This window comes from Pezoporus occidentalis, unplaced genomic scaffold (assembly GCF_034315485.1).
Source record: "Pezoporus occidentalis ecotype Australia unplaced genomic scaffold, CSIRO_AGI_Poc_V1 ctg118, whole genome shotgun sequence".
NCBI classification, from domain to species: Eukaryota; Metazoa; Chordata; class Aves; order Psittaciformes; family Psittacidae; genus Pezoporus; species Pezoporus occidentalis.
The window spans coordinates 1,708,241-1,728,995 of NW_026912972.1; the positions used below are offsets into that span (position 1 = coordinate 1,708,241).

General features: G+C 46.4%; 1 protein-coding gene across 11 annotated transcripts in view; it reads right to left on the bottom strand.

Annotated features, from left to right (window-relative positions):
• The window catches only part of HDAC4 (histone deacetylase 4), a 214,773-nt gene that overhangs the window by 41,741 nt on the left and 152,277 nt on the right, over positions 1-20,755 (bottom strand). For all 11 annotated transcript variants that reach the window (XM_062642742.1, XM_062642716.1, XM_062601716.1 and 8 more), the window contains 3 exons: positions 11,187-11,444; positions 9,694-9,880; positions 2,578-2,711 (listed from right to left, as the gene is read on the bottom strand). In XM_062642742.1, coding sequence (XP_062498726.1) covers positions 2,578-2,711; positions 9,694-9,880; positions 11,187-11,444 — 579 coding nt within the window. The remainder of the gene's footprint in view (positions 1-2,577; positions 2,712-9,693; positions 9,881-11,186; positions 11,445-20,755) is intronic.

Sequence of the window (20,755 nt, forward strand, 5' to 3'; positions counted from 1 at the left end):
TCAGCAAACACATCAGTGTTCAGCTTGGCAAAGTTCTGAGTGTTAGAATCCAGGTGTTGCTGCTCATTGCTGCAGACCTACTATTAACACTGAAGATGCTCACCTCTTTCCAAGTGCCAGTAGGGCTGTTATGCAGATGGAGCAGTTCTAACCCATAAAACCCAATGTAGATACCTAGCAGGCTGCATTGGTAGGGAAGTGTCACTCTCCTCATATAAAGACCTCTGTTAAGTTCACACACCACATGCACACTACTGTGGGTAGGGATAGCAGGCACAGCTCATGCTGTCCTGCATGGAGCTTTGCATAGGCAAGAGGGAATTGAAAAAGTAATAGAATTATTCAGTGTAGTCACAATTAATAGGTCAGACTTCAAAATTCCTTTTAAATTGGTCACGTAATGGAGTATGTCCCACAGAATTAAACTTTCACAGAATCCCAGACAGGTTAAAGCCATTCCCCTTGTCCTGTCCCTACAGGGCCTTGTCCAAAGCCCCTCTCCAGGTTTACTGTAGCCCCTTTAGGCACTGGAGCTGCTCTAAGGTCTCCCCTTAAGGAGCCTTTTCATCTGAACCAGCCTAGCTCTTTCAGCCTGTCAACTCAGACTTTCTACATGTCCAGTCTACAGCATTCTTGTCTTTGCGGCAAATCCTTGGTCCCAGGCACTGCCAACAGCTCACGCTCATGCTCTAAACCCAGCAGCAGAGATCACTTGTGTCTAAAAGCTGTCCCCTTGCCATGCAAGTGTGTCTGATGTGGAGATAATCTTCACTGAAGAAAAAACCTATATTGTCCTCTCTGCCTGCTGGTAGAGAGGTTCCAGCTGAGAAGCTTCAGAAAGCCTCTGAAGGGCAGGGAAGTGACCAAAAGGCTTTGCAAACATGGAAAAGAATGACATGGGTCAAGAACAGCAGAAAGTGAGGAAAAGAGAAAGAAGAAGAAGAAAATCAAGACCAAAAGAATGAAGCGTGGAGGTAGAAAGGAGAAGGAGAAACAGAGAAAGGTTAAAGAACGAAATTAATACAGTTAAGTAAGGCTGGAGTAGGAGATCGTGGGTATAAAGGAAAAGCTAACTAGAGAGAGAAATGAGTGCTTTTAGAGCAGCTAGTTAACCTGAGATGGCAGGTTTGACCTTGAGGGAAGGCGGAGAGAAGACGACCCAGGAATTAAGGCAGAAAAGATAACGTCACTGTGTGAGGTATCCCTGCCTGTGGCAGGGGGCTGGAACTGGATGTGCTTAAGGTCTTTTCCAAGCCAAACTAGTCTGGGGTTCTATGGTTTTATCACTTATTTTCTGACAAATAAGGCTGAATGCCAGCAACAAGCAGAAGAGAAACATGGGTGGGAAGCAGGCGAACGTCAGGAACAACTCCAGCTGGAGCACTACCCAAAGTTAAGGCAAATAACAGTTGCCTGGGATCACACAGTGAAGAATTCGCACATCAGACAACATCTACAACACACATTTAAGAGACCAGGCAACTCGCACTGCTCCTGAACAGAGAAGTTAGGCAGCGGTGGGGTGTGTTTTCCTTTTGTGTGTCCCAAATAACAATCCCTAAATCCATTGAAAAGTGCCTCCATAGACAGAAACGGGTTTCAGGTTCTTCCTTGCTGTCTGCAGGGCTTGGGGGAACTTTAGCCAGGGGCAGTGCTGCCACCCAGTGGAAGCCTTTTCTGGTTGCTCAGGGAATACTCCCAGCCATAGCTCAAACATACTGCGTGCTTCAGGCCCTTCAGATGCTCAAAGAATCAATGATTACACACTACCATTAATTTATGACCACCGCTTTTAGTTATCAATATTAATAGTCATTAATCACGATTATTAGTCATTAATCCTTGTATTTTAGTATCTAAACTTTATGTTCGCCTTGCTCTTAAAATACATCAATTCATTTAACCCCTCCTGATGTGATAGTGCTCCACTCTCATTCTTTTTACAGTAGCTTTACTATAGGTCGACCATTACATACCAAAGAGTATTAATAAAGTTATTAAACCACAGAAATACACACTTATTGCTCCACAGCTTCTACTATTATGACTGGAGTGATAACAATTAGCACAGTCGCTTCATATTTTGCTCTTCTATTTGGTTGCTCCAAAATGCAAACACTTGGTTGGGAATTCCAGGACTGAAATTGCAGGACTGGAAATATTTTCAGACCAAAATAGGACTGAAAATCACAGAAGCAGCTTCATGGCATCATCGGGCAAGAGCATTCCCCAATGTTCCAGGAACAGTCAGCTCGCTAGCAAAGTACTCCTGACATACACACAGACACAAGCATAAGCAGTCATCGAGGAATGGATTAAATTTAGGCCACATATGGCAAAACACTGCCAAGAGCAGGAGCTATAAAAACATCAATCCAGGATGCAGTGTAAAGTTTGCACATCCAGCGAGCAGTCAACAGCCTGAGCACCAGGCGTGGTACAAACCATCCGGACCAGAAATCAGCCCCCCACAAATGCTCATAATCCAGCAGCTGGATCAGCCAGACAAATCCAAACTCTCTGTTTTCCCAGCCTCCCCCCAACCACCTCATCCCCTTTGGTTGGTATTTTACTGACCTCACACTTGCCGCGAAGACCCGTCTCCTGCAGCCGGGACCAGATGCTCTGGATGCGCCCCGCGTGCTCTGGGTGGCTGTTGGTGTTTCCACAGGTACACTGGTGTTTCAGCATCAAGGTGTCATATACAAGGCCTGCAGCAGAGGTGACAAAATTGCTCTCAGTTAAAATAGATATATAAAGAATTTGCCCTAGATGGAACAAAACCTGCTCTTTTTTCTTTCTATTCAACTGAACACTTCTAGACAAAGACTCTATTTTTCCAGGAGCAACCAAGCTCTAAGGAATTAAAAGCCAAGACAACCCCAAACCTGCAATGCTGGCATTGTGTGGAAACCTTCACCAGCTATGGAAAAGAAATTAGTTACCAACATCTCTGCAGGCTGAAGCTGTGAGTGACAGAAGGAGGTGACAACTGAAAGCATCACTATAAGTACAGGGGTGCTGGTATAGGAACATGATCTAGGAGGGGACTGAGCTGCAACTTCTCTGTGAGGGTACTTAATGTTGCTGCTAAAACCACAGAATTCCAGATTGGTTTGTGCTGGAAGGGACCTTAAAGCTCATCCAGCTCCAGCCCCTGCCACAGGCAGGGACACCTTCCACTAGAGCAGGTTGCACCAAGCCCCTGTGTCCAACCTGGCCTTGAACGCTGCCAGGGATGGGGCAGCCACAGCTTCTCTGGGCACCCTGTGCCAGTGCCTCAGCACCCTCACAGGGAAGAATGACTCTAAGACTTGCGATTAAAAACCAGAAGGAGCAAGTCATTGGCAGGCATTATGCCTCATTACATAGTTTGTGCTGAAGTCTTTGCATCAACATTATTTGACAACACACTAATTAGGGCTATTAGCACACACTTGGGCATAATTACTCAGCACAATATGTAGGTATTTAGCAGTGTTGTTTCATTTGAATGTGGGAGTCAGGCAGCTAAATCCCCTTGCATTATCAAGTATTTATGGCATGACAACAGCATAAGAAACTTGGATTCATGCTCCAGAGTTGCCCAGATACATTTTTGGAAGGGGAGTTAGGATTTCATAGCAACGTTCCAGGTCCTCCACAACTGTGCAGGCCCCGTGACAAAAGACCTGGTTTTTTTATGTTCACTCAAGCAAACAAGACATTCCAAATGTTTAAATTATCATAGGATCATGGAACGGTTTGTGCTGGAAGGGACCTTAAAGCTCACCCAGTTCCAACCCCTGCCACGGGCAGGGACACCTTCCACTAGAGCAGGCTGCTCCAAGCCCCTGTGTCCAACCTGGCCTTGAACACTGCCAGGGATGGGGCAGCCACAGCTTCTCTGGGCACCCTGTGCCAGTGCCTCAGCACCCAAAGGTCTTGGTAAGAATCCAAGGCCTTCGAATTAGCAGTGAAAGCAGGAGATATTCCCAGATCCCAGTGCTAAAGGTTCTGTAACAGCAAACAGTAGCGTCCTTTGAAATCCCAGTTGAGCACACCTATGCTGTGGCAGGGAATGTGAACCCACCAGAGCTGATCTGCAATGGCACAGCAACCAATAAACAGCACAATTCCAAATGCAGTGAGTTCAAAGGGGCTTGTAAGAAACCAGACTTGGAGAACAGACATGGACACACAGCCTGGAGCCAAGTGCTGTGCTGCGGCATGTACCCAAGCTTGGCTCCAGCTGCAATCACTCCTTGGGACTGAGTGCAGGCATGTTCTGCCACTGAAGAATTTGGCTTTCCCCATGGAGGCAAACCCTGGCATTGACACTTGCAGGTATTCAGCCTTAGGGGAGGTATCTGACAGCTCCTCACTTCCCTGTAGGTGAGAGTGCAAGGGGAAAAGTACCCCAAACCACATTCAGTTCTAGGAAGAGAACAGAGCACTGGCACTGTTGGCTAACCCACTGCTGTTGGGTTCGCCAAAGTTCAGTTAAACAAGATCATGCTGCAAAGCTCTGTAGAGCTCTCCCACATTTGATTCACGGCATCAAACTTCATTAGGAGCTGCTGGGCACTGTAATTGTCACCTGGGGAGAAGCTATAGCCCAAAGGTAAGGCTGGTTATACCAAAGAACTCTGCAGTCTAAGTTCATTTAAACCAGTGCAAGGTCTGCAGTAACCTCATTTCATGTTAACTTGTTCTTCAAGGAAAGTCTTCTTCAGGGGACATCACCCATTTTGATATCTGCTGAGGCACAGTGTGCCCGGAGAAGCTGTGGCTGCCCCATCCCTGGCAGTGTTCAAGGCCAGGTTGGACACAGGGGCTTGGAGCAGCCTGCTCTAGTGGAAGGTGTCCCTGCCTGTGGCAGGGGGTTGGAACTGGGTGAGCTTTAAGGTCCCTTCCAACCCAAACCAGACTGGGATGTGATGATCCTATAACATTTGTTACCCAAAAGAACCCCATGTAGATGTCCTCCTAGATCATACGGGGCTTCATTTATCTGGCTAACTCATTCACATTCTCTTTCCCAATGATTCAATGGTAACAGCAGAGTCTCAATGAAGTTCTGTGCTGCAATCACATGGCCCTCACCACTTCTCTTTTTAACAAACTAAACCACTGGAAAGAAGGGAACTGTTCCAAGTTCCTTCCTGTGGTTGGGGACACTCAGCTGAAGACACACACAGAAAGCAAAGCTCAGTGATTTAAGCTTAAAATACAAACCTACGTTGGCCGTTACAAGGTAAATTAAGTGGTGCTGGAAGCAACCCTCTAAGACATGAGCACAATCATTTCTAAAGGTCAGCACTAAAGCATAACCAACGCGCTTTTCTTGGCAGAGCAAACATATGATTTGAGGTTCAGATAATTACATTGCTCTGCACAGGAGAGAATAAATGCCTCCATCAGAACTGAGAAATACCTTAATGCAGAACATCAGGATAATTTGTGCATCCATTTTTACAGGAGATCAGAGACTGGATAATTGGAGCTATGCAAATTAATGGCCTAACCTGAAAAATCTTATTCAAGTGTGTAGAACAGTACATGCAGAAGTATTCATTAAAGTCAAAGGGGTTACTTGTGCTAGTGAGGGCAAGTTCAAGGACTAGCGTTCTTTCATATGCTAGTAGGAAGGAAAATGAGATGTCATGCTTCAGGACATAAACCTGAGTGCTTGGAGAAGTCAGCAAGGGCACTTATTTTCGCTTTCATGTGGAGTAATGCACATCATGTTTGAGAAGTGCATTATGTTGTCTTCCTACACATACCTTTGAAGTCACAGGTATTGGACATAGAAAGAGACAGGGAAATACATTATACATAAAGTCCAGAATTCCCAGCTGTCTGCTCCTAACTCTGTCCATAGAAAGCATTACTGTTTGCTATAGAATATCCTGAATATGGAAGTGATGAACAATGCCTTTGTGTGTTGGACAATAACTGATCTCTTAAAGAGATGCATCCATGTCTAGAGTGATCATGGTTGGCTTCATTAGGGCCATTGAATGAGGTTTGGTTTTTCCAGCCCTCTCACAGAATGATCACAACAATTCAAATCTGAATTCCTCTGAAATCATGTGAGGATCAGACTCCAAAGCAGCCACTCATCAAACAGATGGATTTGCCTTGTGAAAAAGAAGCCTGATGGACTTCAGCACTGCCTGCTTTGAAAAACACCCAAGACTTTCATTTCCTGCCTTTCAAAGAATAGCTCAAGCCTAGTGATTAAGCTTTAGTACCCACTAAAGACACAATCTGCGACACACCATGGACAACTTCAAGCACATATTAGCAGTTGAACTCACACACACATGCTCAGCAGCTGAGCTGCCTGCCTTTCCTCTCCATGCTTGCATGCCCAGAGTTGTAGGCTTCCCCTTTTATGTGAGATGAAGGACTACTTATAGGACTAAAGTTCTCACCTTTAATGCACTGCACCTCTATTAGTGCCAGTGAACAGGAAACACTCCTCCCTTGACAGCAATTTATTGTGCTTTCCCTCCTCCATTCACCTAGCATAAAACGTAGAGAACTGCACAAGACAGGAGGCAAAATAAGGGCCTTGAAGTCTTAACATGAATAAATGCCATGAAAAGGACATTTTACAGGTGAACTACACTAAGCATCCTTCATATCATTGCACGGGATTGTGCGGTGCTATATAAAAGCAGTGTGATGTTCTACCTCTTATTTTAAGCCACTTTCTTCTTTTAAACCCAAGGAAAAGAAATCAGAACATTGTAAAAGTGTCTTTTCAAAGCAGCACAGTTCTCAACATCTACATTCTTACAGTTACTTGTAATTGGAATGAAACTTAGAGGCACGCATCTGAGTCAAAAGTATATCCTCCAGTAGGAAATGTTATTGTATGTTCCAAGTCCTGCATATGATTGACAAGGCAACTTAAATAGCAGAGGAGAAGAAGGGAAAGAAGAGAAGGAACGACTGATCTCTTAAAGTAGGGCAAGACTTCCTTGCTTTTAAAGCACCAGGATTTGGGCCTAAGTGGATTAGATGCTCAAATTCCATCTGGTTTGACTGTGAGCCAGGGAACTACCCATGTTTGCACCTTTGGCAAAAGCTAAACTCTAGAATCATCTCACTATAGCTGGGTGCATTAGAAATGCAGTTTTATTGAAACCCAGGGTTTCAATATTAACAACAAATAGAGGCTAAAAAGGCTGATTTGCAAAAATGTGCTTTTACAGAGCTGGTTGGACATGCTTTCAGCTAGGAGCTGAAGAACAAAGTCATATTTAACGTTATCTACTAGATCTACATAACTACACACTATAAAGGTTGAAGGAGGTGATCCTGCCCCTCTATTCTGCTCTGGTGAGAGCCCACTTGCAGCACTGTGTGCAGTTCTGGTGTCCTCAACATAAGAAGCACGTGGAGCTGTTGGAGCAAATACAGAGGAGGCCACGAGGATGAGCAGGGGCTGGAACACCTCCCGTATGGAGACAGGCTGAGAACACTGGGGCTGTTCAGCCTGGAGAAGAGAAGCTGTGTGGAGACCTCAGAGCAGCTTCCAGTATCTGAAGGGGGCCTATAGAGATGCTGGGGAGGGACTCTTCATCAGGAACTGTAGCGATAGGACAAGGGGTGATGGGTTCAGACTGAAACAGGGGAAGCTCAGGTTGGAGATAAGGCAGAAGTTCTTCCCTGTGAGGGTGCTGAGGCACTGGCAAGGGTACCCAGAGAAGTGGTAAATGCTCCACCCCTGGCAGTGTTCAAGGCCATGTTGGACAGAGCCTTGGGCAACATGGTCTAAAGTGAGGCATCCCTGCCCACGGCAAAGGGGTTGGAACTGGATGATCTTATAGTTCTTTCCAACCCAAACTATCCTATGACTTCATCAGTATCTGAAAATAAACGCCATCCACAGCGCTGATTTTAACAGTGCAAAAAGTGTGGGTGAAAGAAATGTGTAAGTAAAGAGAAACAAAATCATGAGTTGTTCATATTGGAGTGTTCTGGATTTTCTTCCCTTTCCTTTTCCCAGGGCACACATCACATTGCAACATGTTCATTCACAAAATAAGAGCTTGACATTTGAGGAAGAAGGCGTACTTCAAAACACATCCTCCTAATCACATAACATAGGAATTGGAAAGCTGCACATAAATTAACTTCATCTCTTACTAAGGCTACTGAATAGACAGAAAGGATTTTGGGGGACAAAAAGCTGGCTGTCAGGATGGGGCTCTGCAATTGTGATTTAACCCCAGCCAGCAACTAAGTACCACATAGCTGCTCACTCATGTCTCCCCTGCCCCCGGCAGTAGGATGGAGAGGAGAAATGGAAGAGTAAAGGCCACAGGCTGAGATTAAGAACAGATTATTGAAATTAACTCTAATAATAATAGCATTCCAGCCTGGTTTGTGTTGGAAGGGACCTTAAAGCTCATCCAGTTCCAAAACCCTGCCACGGGCAGGGACACCTTCCACTAGAGCAGGTTGCTCCAAGCCCCTGTGTCCAACCTGGCCTTCAACACTGCCAGGGATGGGGCAGCCACAGCTTCTCTGGGTACCCTGGGCCAGCGCCTCAGCACCCTCACAGGGAAGAACTTCTGCCTAAGAGCTCATCTCAATCTACCCTGTTCTGGCAGGTTAAAGCCATTCCCCTTGTCCTGTCCCTACAGGCCCTTGTCCAAAGCCCCTCCCCAGGTTTCCTGTAGCTCCTTTAGGCACTGGAGCTGCTCTAAGGTCTCCCCTTAAGGAGCCTTCTCCAGGCTGAACCAGCTCCAGCCCTCGCAGCATCTCCATGGCCTCCTCTGGACTTGTTATAACAACAATGATTCTGCTATAATAATACCAGTAATGTGAAAAAGGGAGAGATAAATAAAACCGAGTAAACACAAGTGATGCACAATACAACTGCTCACCACCCACTGACCTATACCCATCCGACCTGAGCAGCAATCAGTGGCTCCCAGCTAACTCCTCCCAGTTTATACACTTGGGAATGATGTGCTGTTGCATGGAATATCCCTCTGGCTAGTTTGGGTCCCCCCAGCTTCTTGTTCCCCTTCTCACTGGTAAAGCGTGAGACACTGAAAAGTCCTTGATTTAGAGAAGCAACCAAAACATCAGTGTGCTGTCAGCATTATCCTGAGGCTAAAGCCAAATCACAGCACTGCACCAGCTACTAAGGAAAAAAATACCTCTATCCCTGCTAAAACTGGGATAATCTCATTTGTGCTAACCTATAGACACAGACTCCCTGGCAGAGGCTGTGTTACAGAAGGACGGGTAGACTGGCACAAAGCCTGGAGTGGATAACTTATGGCATGGAGTTGCACAGGGACTCGATACAGCCATCAGATACTGCAATTGGCACACTGTCCTTTGTCAGTACACTACCTCTCTCTTGCCTTGCATCTAAATCAGCTTTGTCACAGCATATGACTTGTGTTTTTCTGGAGGGAGATCCATAATTAAAGTACTGTGCTTGCTTCTCTTGTTATTTGCTGTCTGGACTGTAAGCTGTCTGTCCCTCTGCAGAATGCACAAGCAGGACAACAGGGTGTAAGGCAACTGACACTTATCCTTGAAGACGACAGGATGCTATGGAACCCCAAACACAGCCGAGACACAGATGGCTTTGCAGGGACATGGCAGAAAAGCGCAACATTAAGGCAAAATGGTAACACCAACCCCACTGCTTTAGCCTCCAGCGTCCCAAAACGTTACCTGTTGTGAACCTTGGCTTAGTGGGTGGCTCCTGTACAGACATTGGGAAGGTGGCCGAGGCGGGTGAGGACTGGGCACGGGACAGGGGCCGATGGCCTCCGAAGGAGACAGGCATGCCGGCTGCCTCCAGCGACGCCTGGTAGTTCCTCAGCTGGTGGATCCGTTGCTGCTCCAACAGAAGGGCTTGCTGTGGGGAAAAGAAGGAGGTATAGAATCATGGAATGGTTTGGGTTGGAAGGGACCTTAAAGCTCATTCAGTTCCAAGCCCCTGTCACAGGCAGGGATACCTTCTGCTAATGTTGTTCAAATGACATTTGTTTTATGTATTTATTTATTCACTAAGGCAATGAGGCTTGGATGTGACTGCATAAATGAAATAACAATTCGAACAAGCATGGTTATCCATGGCACTGATCCTTCAAGGCAGCACTGCTCTGAAGATAAAGGAACCAAACCTAGTATCTGAGGAACAACAGCAGCTCCACAAGTCAGCTCTACAGTGATGGGAAGAAGGCAGAGCAGCAAGATGCAGATGACTTCATGGAGCAACTCATTTGCACCTGATTCCCAAACACTGCAACTGCTAAACTGGCACAAGTCCATTTTCCCTAGCTGAGGGCTGCTCCTACAACCTGGCATGGCTACAGCAATCTGCTCTTGGCTGCAGATCCTGGGCAGGGGTTATGCAGGGCTGTCAGTGCTGAAGGCTGTAAAGATGAGCAGAGCACTGATGCCGTAGGAGAATTACCTTCATTACTGCTACAACAACAGGCAGACTTTGGGAGACTGCCATGTAACTGAGAAGATTACTCTGTGTTCTGTTGTTCTTGGATTTATCACCTGCAATCCATAAGCCTCCAGTGCTTACCCTCAAAAGTGAGAACGGTGAGGTCTCTAGGAACTCTAGCTCTGAAGAAGGAACCCCCTCCCATGGATCTTGTCCCCTTTTCCCTTCACTAGCCCTTCTCTTGGGCAGTCCATTTGTTTTTAACCATAAAACCAAACTAAAATCCTCTGTAGCAATTGAACCACACTTGTCTTCCCAAAGAAACAGAAAGTGGTTCAGTGGCTGCAAACACATTGTCTGCATTAGGTGCAGCTGATCCAGATTCTCCCTGGGACTTCTGAGTTGATGTGGTGACTGATTTAACCTGCATGTTTCTTTATGTAGCCAGTCTTCAAAAGCTGGTTGCCCTTAGCTTATCACAGAGTCATAGAATGGTTTGGGTTGGAAAGGAACTTAAAGTTCATCCACTTCCAACCCCCTGCCATGGGCATGGACACTTTCTTGCTCCAAGCCCCTGTGTCCAACCTGGCCTTGAACACTGCCAGGGATGGGGCAGCCACAGCTTCTCTGGGCACCCTGCGCCAGCACCTCAGCACCCTCACAGGGAAGAAAGCCTCTCACCCTAGAGCAGTATAAGGTGAGTACCAAGAACCAACCAACCTTCTGCAAAGAACCAAGTCCCAAGCATGGTGTGTTGCAAGCTCACCTGACGGAAGAGCAGCTCCTGCTCAGCCTGCCTCTGCCCAGACTCCAGCTCCTGCTGCGGCTCTGCTTCCTCCTCATCACTCTCGATGGGTTCTTGCTTCACTTGCACCATGTTGGCCAAGCCTGGGGCCTCCTTTTGGCTTGCAACTCTGTCGCTGTATGGCTCCTCCAAAAGGGCTTGGTGTTCCCGTAACTCTTCTTCTGTCTCCTCAGGGTGGCTTTCATGCTGGCGAGCTGGTTCATTAGGTTTTGATATAATCTGAGAATAAGAACCCAGAGATGAAGAGATAAATAAACTGCAACTCCCCAGAGGTAAAGTTCACTCTGTTCTCCTCAAAGAACACAATTCACGGAAGAGCAATTGGGAATTATAGCTTTTAGCTCATAAATGAGGTCCAAAACAACTGCTCAAGAGAAAAGTCAGGGCAACCTCACCATTAAGAGCTATGAATTCCTGTCTCCCAGGTAATGACGAGTCTTCATTTTCCACTCGATTTTCCCTCTTAAGAAGTAAGAACCTCTTGTGCCTACACACCTATGGATGCTACTCCATTTACAGACACACAGAGAACCACAGACATTCTAAGAGACTTTCTGCTACCTTGTCTTCCCGGTGTCTCTTTGAATCACCCCTCAATTTTACCTGTCAAGTGAGAGGCTTTCATAAGGATTCCTCTTTGTCACTCTCCTGAGATGAGTTAAGAGGAAGCTGAGGACACTCAACTTAGCACATCCGTACAGAAGTGATCCACAAGAGAAGTGCCCGTTCCAGCCAGACTTTCCTAACTAGAGATGGTGAACTTCCCTGAAAGCAGCTACTAAATCAAAGGGAACAACAGAGTTTTCACTATAATTCACACAGGCTCAGACTTAATGAAGGTAAAATTCACACTTCTCACTCTCAGACTGCTCCTGATTCCTATTTGGGTAAAAGCCCAATCCAAAACCATGAACTGTCTTTAAATCCAGCACAGGTAAATAAATCCATTTCCTTGCCTGAAAAGAGCTTAGCCTGAACCCACTTCCTAGGCTTATAAAGAAACTGCTGAACCTTGAAAGCTGTCAGGGAAGAGCTTTAGTAAGGATTAGGTCACTGGTATGAAAAGCAATATTGATTTTAAATCAAATAAAGCTGAATCAAAACACAGTTACTGAACACATGCAGAAAGAGGGACTACTTGTAAGTAACTTGCTCTTTGAAGAACCATGGCTCAAACCTGAAACTAAGCCCTTTTCCTCAAGTGCAGGGAGAGAGACTCCGCCATGTAACTTCAGCAGTCCTATACAAAACAGATTCAGGTAAAGAGTGGCAATATAAAGGATTAATTGCCATCAAGGATCACAGTGGGGACAGCAAGAAGTTGTTCATAGCTCCAGCAGACGATCTCAAATAATTGAGGCTCAAAACCTTTAACTTTGGAGCACTGGAACACAGGGCCACAGGTTTTCAGTACACGGTGAATTACTGTATCTTGGATGTCTTGATTCCTGAGAGGAGCAGGACGCCCAGAAAGGCATTATCTTGCCTACAAGCTTAAGGCAAGCCCCTGCAGGGTTCAAATCCCCAACTCCAGCACTGACAGGGTATGCAGCCCACCCCTCTTTTGACACCTCCCAACCCCAGCATCCACCTTTTAGTAAGGAGAGCCAGTGGTTTTGTACTGATTGACATCCTGTTTAGGCTTTTTAGGAAGGACAGGCTGGGAATGTGAGGAGGGGAAGCTGCCCTTTATGTGAGGGAGGAGCAGGAATACATGGAGCTCTGTGTTTTGGTATGGATCTGGAGCCACAGAATTCCAGACTGGTTTCTGTTGGAAGGGACCTTAAAGCTCACCCAGTTGCAACCCCCTGCCACAGGCAGGGACACCTTCCAACCTGGCCTTGAACACTGCCAGGGATGGGGCAGCCACAGACAGCTTCTTTGGGCAGCATCAGCCAAGAGCTTAAAGAAGTGGACAGACCAAGATGAGCACTCTTGAGGTGGGCAGACTGCTGTAAGACCTCCCAGTCAGGTAGAAGTAGATGAGGCCTTCATCAAGCATGCAGAAGAAGCCTCACTTTCACAGGTCCTGTCTTGGGGGCTTTACCCACTCTGCTGTCTGCTGAAAGGACAAGACAGCTCAAGCCAGTGAGAAGATTTGAGTGCACTGATGGTGATGTCCTGACACAGGTGATCAAGATGCCAATGAGGAATGTGGCCTCCTTGGACCCGACACTTACAAACAAGGAAGGACTCTTTGGGGATATGGAAGGCACAGAGTCGGCACTGGCTTCAGCCACCATGAGATGGTGGAGTTGAAGATCTGAAGGGGAGGGAACAGGGCAAAAAGCAGGACCACAGCCCTGGATTTCAGGAAAGCAGACTCTGGTCTCTTCACGAATCTGCTTGGAAGAGTCCCATGGGATACATCCCTGGAGACTAGTGGGGTCCAGGGCTGCTGGCTGATACTCAGGGATTCTATAAGATCATGAAAGATCCATCCCAACTAGTTAGAAAGCAAGCACAAGTTGCAGAAGGCCTACATGGATGAGCAGGTTGCTCCTAAGTGAACTCAAGATATAACCAGGCACTGTACAAGAGCTGGAAGCAGGAGAGGTGACACCAAGAGGAGTAGAGAGTTGCTATCTGATCTTGTTTGTATGGTGTTAAGAAAACCAAAGGCAACCTGGAGTTGAATCTGGCAAGGCATCTGAACGGTATCAAGAAAGAAAAGAGTAAGACAAGGGAATTCATGGGCCCGCTGTTGAATGGACCTGGTGACAAATGACATAGAAAAGGCCATGGTACTTAAAGCCTTCTCTTCCAGCAAGGCCATCCCTCAGGAATCTCAAGAGGAAATTCTGGAGCAAGGAAGACTTAGCCTTTGGTGGATGGCCACCAGGTTTTGGGAGAACTCAAAAACTCTGGGGAATACATAAATCCATGGGGCCTGATGGGTTGCCCTCAGATGATGGAACAAGAGGCAACGGGCACAAATTAAACCACATTAAATTCCTTCTGAACACAAGAAATGCATTTTTCACTGTGAGAGTGGTCCAACAGGTTGCTCATAGGCATTGTGGAGTCTCCATCCTTGGAGATATTCAAAACCCAACTGCATATGATCTTGGGCAACCTGCTCCAGCTGATCCTGCTCAAGGAGGGACATTGGACTAAATGATCTCACAAGGTTCCTGCCAACCTAAAAGATTCAGGGATCCAAACTTCTCAACGTGAGAAGTACCTTTCCACCCACCCAACTCCCCCCATCCAATGTGGTACTCATTGGGTAACTAAACCACATTAAGCTAAAGGAAGTTCTTCCATCAATATTAAGCTCTCTTAGGCTTGATGAACTGAATCTGTTTTAAAGCTAATTAAACCATGATAAACTACCTTCTGCTTTCTTTTCCTGCTTGGACCCAACGTCTCCAGCTTTGAATTTAATACCTTTTGCACTTACGAACTACACAAGGTAATTGCTGGGAAAAGAACTTAAACTGTCTTTGTCAAATGCGATGGAAATGAGCAGCAGTGTAATTCCCTAGAGGTTTTAAATTATTCCAACTCCATATAAATGTAAAAATGAAATTTAAAACATTCTGAAGATTGAAAGCTCAAGTGGTCAATGACAGGGACATTCTAAAATACTCAGTTTGCTCTCCCAGTACAAAGTGAATCTCTTGGTATGGCATTTGTTCTACCTGCTGCAACCTTATTGTCCTTCCAAAAGGACAATTCTGCAAAGCAAGCACATTTGTAGGAACATATTCCATACAATACATGAGCACGTGCATTCCAGGCCCACTGAACTCCCTAAAAACCTTCCATTTTTGCCATTTCATGAACATGTGTTCATGTAATTTAAGACAATTTAAGGTAACAAAATCTGTGTTGGCACATGGACAGCAGGATTGATGCACCCTCAGCAAGGTTACTGATGGCACCAAGCTGTGTGGTACGGTTGATACACTGGAGGGAAGGGATGGGATCCAGAGAGACCTTGGAGACCTCTCACAGCTGGAGAGCTGGGACCATGTGAACCTCATGGGGTTCAACCAGGCCAAGGGCAAGGTCCTGCCCCTGGGTTGGGCAATCCCCAGCACAAGCACAGGCTGAGGGTGACTGGATGGAACAGTCCTGAGGAGAAGGACTTGGAGGTGTTGGGTGAGGAAAAGCTCCCCATGACCCAGCTTCAGTGTGTGCTTGAGCTCAGAACCCCCCGGGGTGCTGGACTGCATCCCAGCAGACAGACTATCTCTTGGCCCTGACCATGCCATGCCGTGCAGAACCCAACAGAAACCTCACTTTCCTCCTCTGGAAACGAAAGAGAAACTCAGGGGAGAACAACCCTGGATAACTGGAGACACAGCTTTGATGAGAATGACAGGAATAAATAATGCTGAAGGCTCAGCTCAAAAGCATCCAGAGACAAACAGCCAAAAAAGTGCTGGTTTTGAGTCAAGCATGTGGCTAGGAATGGAGAGGTAGGTGGTGGGGGGCTGGTACCCTGGCTGAGATGCTCAAATGATAGCAGAGAGCCATAAGACATCTGCATGAAACATTGCTAGGGGCTTGAATTAAATGCTGGGAAAGCTGAAATAAAAGCCTTGCTCTTCTGGCTATCAACACAGCTATCAACATGACTCCTCCCATGTGAGGTACCCATTGGATTCTCATTTTTAAGTTGATTAGACTAAGAAAAACCAAGAGCTGATAAGGGAGGATAGGGAGAGGCCGAGTTGCGCACAGTAAGGAGCTGACAGAGCTTTCTGCAGCAGCTCAAGCCTAGAATAATCTGTTATCAGTTGGTTGCTTGGGTTTTTTTTTGCCCCTGAAGAAATGAGACAGCAGGAAAAGCTATTAGTCTGAGGCAGCCTACCTGCTGGAAGCACCATGAGGGTGCTGGTTAGACCAGAGGGAGCAACCCAAGTGGAATTAATCAAAGACCAGGGACTGCCTGGATGCGAAAAGGAGAGGGAGCGAGAAGAAAACACCTTGGCACCAGCCAAAGCTGTTTGCTTTCCCCTCTCTAAGTAATTGGAGTTGTCTGTTGATTATATCAGCTACACATCTAGACATCACCAGCCCTGCAGCAACAGACACCCCACAGAACAACGGCTCCTGGCAAAACCCTAAACAGCATTTTCACCCTAATAGTAGGTGCGTCGATGCACAAGCAACATGAATGTCAAGTGCCTCGTGTCCTGCTGAAGGGCATTTCATGTTCAACCGAGACTGCAGGAATGCTGAAGGAGCTTTTCCAGAGATCATTTTCAATACCTGTTCTATCCCAAGTTTATGTCTGGGGAATTCCAACCAGACTCCCTTAAACCTTTCAAAGGGGAAGAGCCCTACCTGCATGCTAGCACAATCTAACACACTGCATTTTTCTGCTATCACAAATGACATATGCAAAGGAGTCATTTGAAGCTAAAGGGTTAATGAATTCCAAGGAAAAGAAAATAAGGGAACAGTGAAATGAAATTCTAGGTGTTAATAAAAATGCATCCACCCAATGCTGCTGCACAAAACAAGTTCAGGCACTACAGCGTGGTGTATATATGTTGTCATACATATATATGGCCCAGCAGGAGAAACACCTCACTTCCCAAAGCATGCTAGAAATAAGGGTTACTCAGAGGAAACATCATTTGACCACAGAAGCTCAGAATTAATCAGCTTAAGAATACAATTCAGGGCTAAACAGGAGATTACCTGTTCTAGGAAGGCTTTGCGAAGGCATCCAGAAGACTAAAGCCAAAACACCCATTTTCACTACATAGAGTAAGTTGAGTGTTCTTGAGCATTTCTCTTTAGAAAGGGTGTTGCTGCTTCAAGACCTATCACGCTGCAAAGCTGACACTTGTAACTCAAAATACCACAGAGAACAGGGTCTTTCTTTATGATGTTCACTGTCACAACAAAATGCCAATCTCTAAATGCCACAGAGGATTGCCTCATATACTTCTCTTATGGCAAAACAAGCCCTCTTGTCCATGGGGAAAACCCATTTCCGAGGGCTGAATATTAGAAATGCAAAAAGATGGGAAACAGCAGCACACCCATGTGGCAAGGGGATGGAACTGGATGAGCTTTAAGGTCCCTTCCAACCCAAACCAGGCTGGGATTATGATTAATGTATAGCTTTCATTTTCAGGGCTGTTTAGTTTACTGGTTTAGGGCACATTCCTCATTCCAATCAAAGGCTGCACAGAGCTCAGTTTGCAAGCAGGGATTCACTATCTTATCTAGAATCTCATTTAATGTCTCAAACCCTCATTCTGCAGAAAAAGTTGATTTCTCCACAGGGTTTTGCAGTGTGAGCACATGAGTGCTCTGCAGATATTAGCACATCTGTGTTGGCGATGACTTGATGGCAAAGCTGCTCCATGCCATCAAATGCACAGCTGGGGCAGAGATTATGAAACCTCACTGGATAGGGCTTTCCATATGATGTGGCTGATGTTAAGATGCGATGGTTTAGGTGTGCAAACAAATCTCTGCAGCTCAGTTTCCTTCTCCTGCAAACAATACGGAGAACATGAGCGTCCCACCGCAAGCTGGACCCACTCAGTGGGACGTGGCTCTGTGGCAGAGGGGAGAAAGCCAATTCCCTGCCACAGTGTCAAACTGCATTAGCCCTAAGGTCCCTTCTTTCTCTCTCCCACTCCAAGGCATCACACCACCAGAGAGCAGCCTCATTCTTACCCTTCTCTGCAATAAGTTCAGAACCCAGTTAATCACCAAAAACTGGATCAAAAAGATGCAGAAAGAAGAAAACGTAAGAAAGGCTTTCATGGGAAACTTCTCTAATCCCATGCCCTAACTCAAGTGCTCAGCTTGACAACTTCAATAATGCTCTTTTCATTTCCACATGCCATGTGACCCCATTTTTTTAACGGAATGGGTGCGTGGAGTTCTTTCCCCCTCCTTAAAGTAAATGTCACCACCAGATGACAACAAGACCACCACGAGCAGGGTCCCAGCCTGGACACCAGTAAGAAGCTCCTGAATGGGATGAACCATGTGCTTCACTGCACTCAAGCAATCCTCAATGTGCTGCTGACAGTGGCAGAGCAGGGACTTCAGACCCCATGCTGGAAGGGACTGCACCCATGGGAGTCACCCCAGGGAAGCCCCGTCCCTCCTTTGGACCCAACCTATGCAACACATCCCTCTGTGCTCTCTTTCCCTACCCAGCCACCCGCCCTGTCCTCATGTGTCCAATTCCAAGTTATTGCTCCAACACGGAGTCTTCACAGCCAAATCCCCATTAGGATTATTCTTAATCAGGAAGAAAACAACCCATTTTTCCTTAGTTGCCTTCTTGGAAACAGCATGACTTGTTTTGGCTGCGATCTTCTCAAAGATGTCATCTAATGCTGACACCTAAAAGGGGAAGTTTAAGGCCAAAACCTTCAAGTTTGGAAAAACCCACAAGCAATTGAAAGCAGCCTCGGTGTTATTTACAGGAAATCCAACCCCAACCTTAACACAGTGCTGACAGTTCTGCTAATAATTAAAAGGCAGCAATCTCTTCCCTTATTTTTAGTTGTGCCCTTAACTCTCCTACACACAAGGCTCTTAAAATATCCGCGCATCTGGGAAAAGTCTTTTTCCATGTCAGCGCTTGGATGCTATCCCACGGGATAAATTTGCCACACGCACACAGCGCTAGGACCAAAATGATTTTAACTCCTTGGTTCTATAAATCAGACAACAGGGAAAATTGCCCCTGTGCAATCAGTTTCACGACACTCCCCCTGCTTCCCGCCTTGCCTCTGCTTATGGATGTGATGGATCACGGCTCGAACAAAGCTGAAATTCAGAGGGCTGCAGGGCTCCAGCGCCTGGGAGGTCCAAGTGGAAGTCTCAATGAGTTCAGTAGGTACGTCATGGCAAAGGCTTTGGCTGCTTACAAGTGCTGGCAACGGCATAAACCTCCAAAACCTCAAACAAACCAACCGCCGAGCTGACATCTATTGCTGAACAAAGAAACCCTACCTAGCACCCCACAGCCAACCCTCCTGCTCACAAAGAGCATTTAGAGGGGGGTAAAGGGGGTTTCTAGGGCAGCAGCAGCTCCCTACCACCCCAGCGTGCAGGGCTGAATGAGGGCCAGGGCTGGCACAAGTGGTGCGCGGTGGCAGCTCTCCAGAAGTACATGATTGACGTCAGTAACTTGTGTAATCATCCTGCCTTAGCTTGAGTCTATAAACAAAGTGTGTTTTGGGGGGGGAGTTGTGTGGAGTTGGGTTTTGTTGTGTGGGGCTTTTACATCTCAGGAGTTGTATTTTCTAACAGGACTGAAAGAGTGGAAACATTTGGAGGAACCTCTGCCATCAATGAAAGTGCAGTGATGTGAGAGGTCCTCCTGCCACCAAACTTGTCCTCCCAAGCCTGAAATCTACTACTGCTTGCTTCTGAAAGAAACTCTTTCAGAAAAGCCTTTAGAAAGACTCAAAACAGCATGGGCCAGCAGAGTCAGAAAAATATCACCCTGATGAGAAACCATTTCTCCCTTCCCCAACAGCCTTTTCATAGTGCACATCTATCAACAGACTGTGCCTTCTGTAACCCTAGGGGTCAACCTCAGCTCGCATAAAACATCACAGCTCCATCCGTACCATTTGTGAGCAGACCTCTTGTACCTAAAAGGTGAGTTTTACCTTCCCATAGGCTAAACTATGAGGTTATATTTTGTCTTTTTAAATGGATACTGGATGCAGTGATCTCAAAGCAGCTTGCTGCAGCTTCACTGCATTACTGAGATGCCCAGACAGATGCTTTTGGCTACAAAGCAATTGCACAAATCTGTGCTCCAGTGCATGGTGCTCTGCGATGTCAAATCATAGAATGGAATGGAATACATGTATTCCATTTCATAGAATGGAATGTCCTCCAAGGGATTTAGAGAAAGCGAGACAGGTTGGACAGAGCCTTGGGTGGCATGGTTTAGGGTGAGGTGTCCCTGCCCATGGCAGGGGGGTTGAAACTAGATGATCTTAAGGTCCTTTCCAACCCTAATTATTCTATGATTCTAATTAATGTAGTGCTTGCTTCCTTCAAAGCAAGTTTTGGATCAGAACTAGCTGATCTATTCAAAACAACCTCTGCAGGATGCACAGTAATGCTCAGTATTAAAGCCACAAGTCTGAACTGTACTGCCTTTCCACTATACCACAGAGGTATTGATCCTTGCCTTCATGGAATCACGGAATGGTCTGGCTTGGAAAGGACCTCAAGATCACCCAGTTCCAACCTCTTGCCACGGGCAGGGACACCTTCCACTAGAGCATGCCACCCAAGGCTCTGTCCAGCCTGGCCTTGAACACTGCCAGGGATGGAGCATTCACCACTTCTTTGGGCACCCTGTGCCAGCGCCTCAGCACCCTCACAGGGAAGAACTTTTGCCTCATATTTAACCTGAACTTCCCCTATTTCAGTTTGAACCCATCACTCCTTGTCCTATCCCTACAGTCCCTGATGAAGAATCCCTCTCCAGCATCCCTGTAGGCCCTGTCAGACACTGGAAGCTGCTCTGAGGTCTCCACACTGCTTCTCCTCTCCAGGCTGAACAGCCCCAA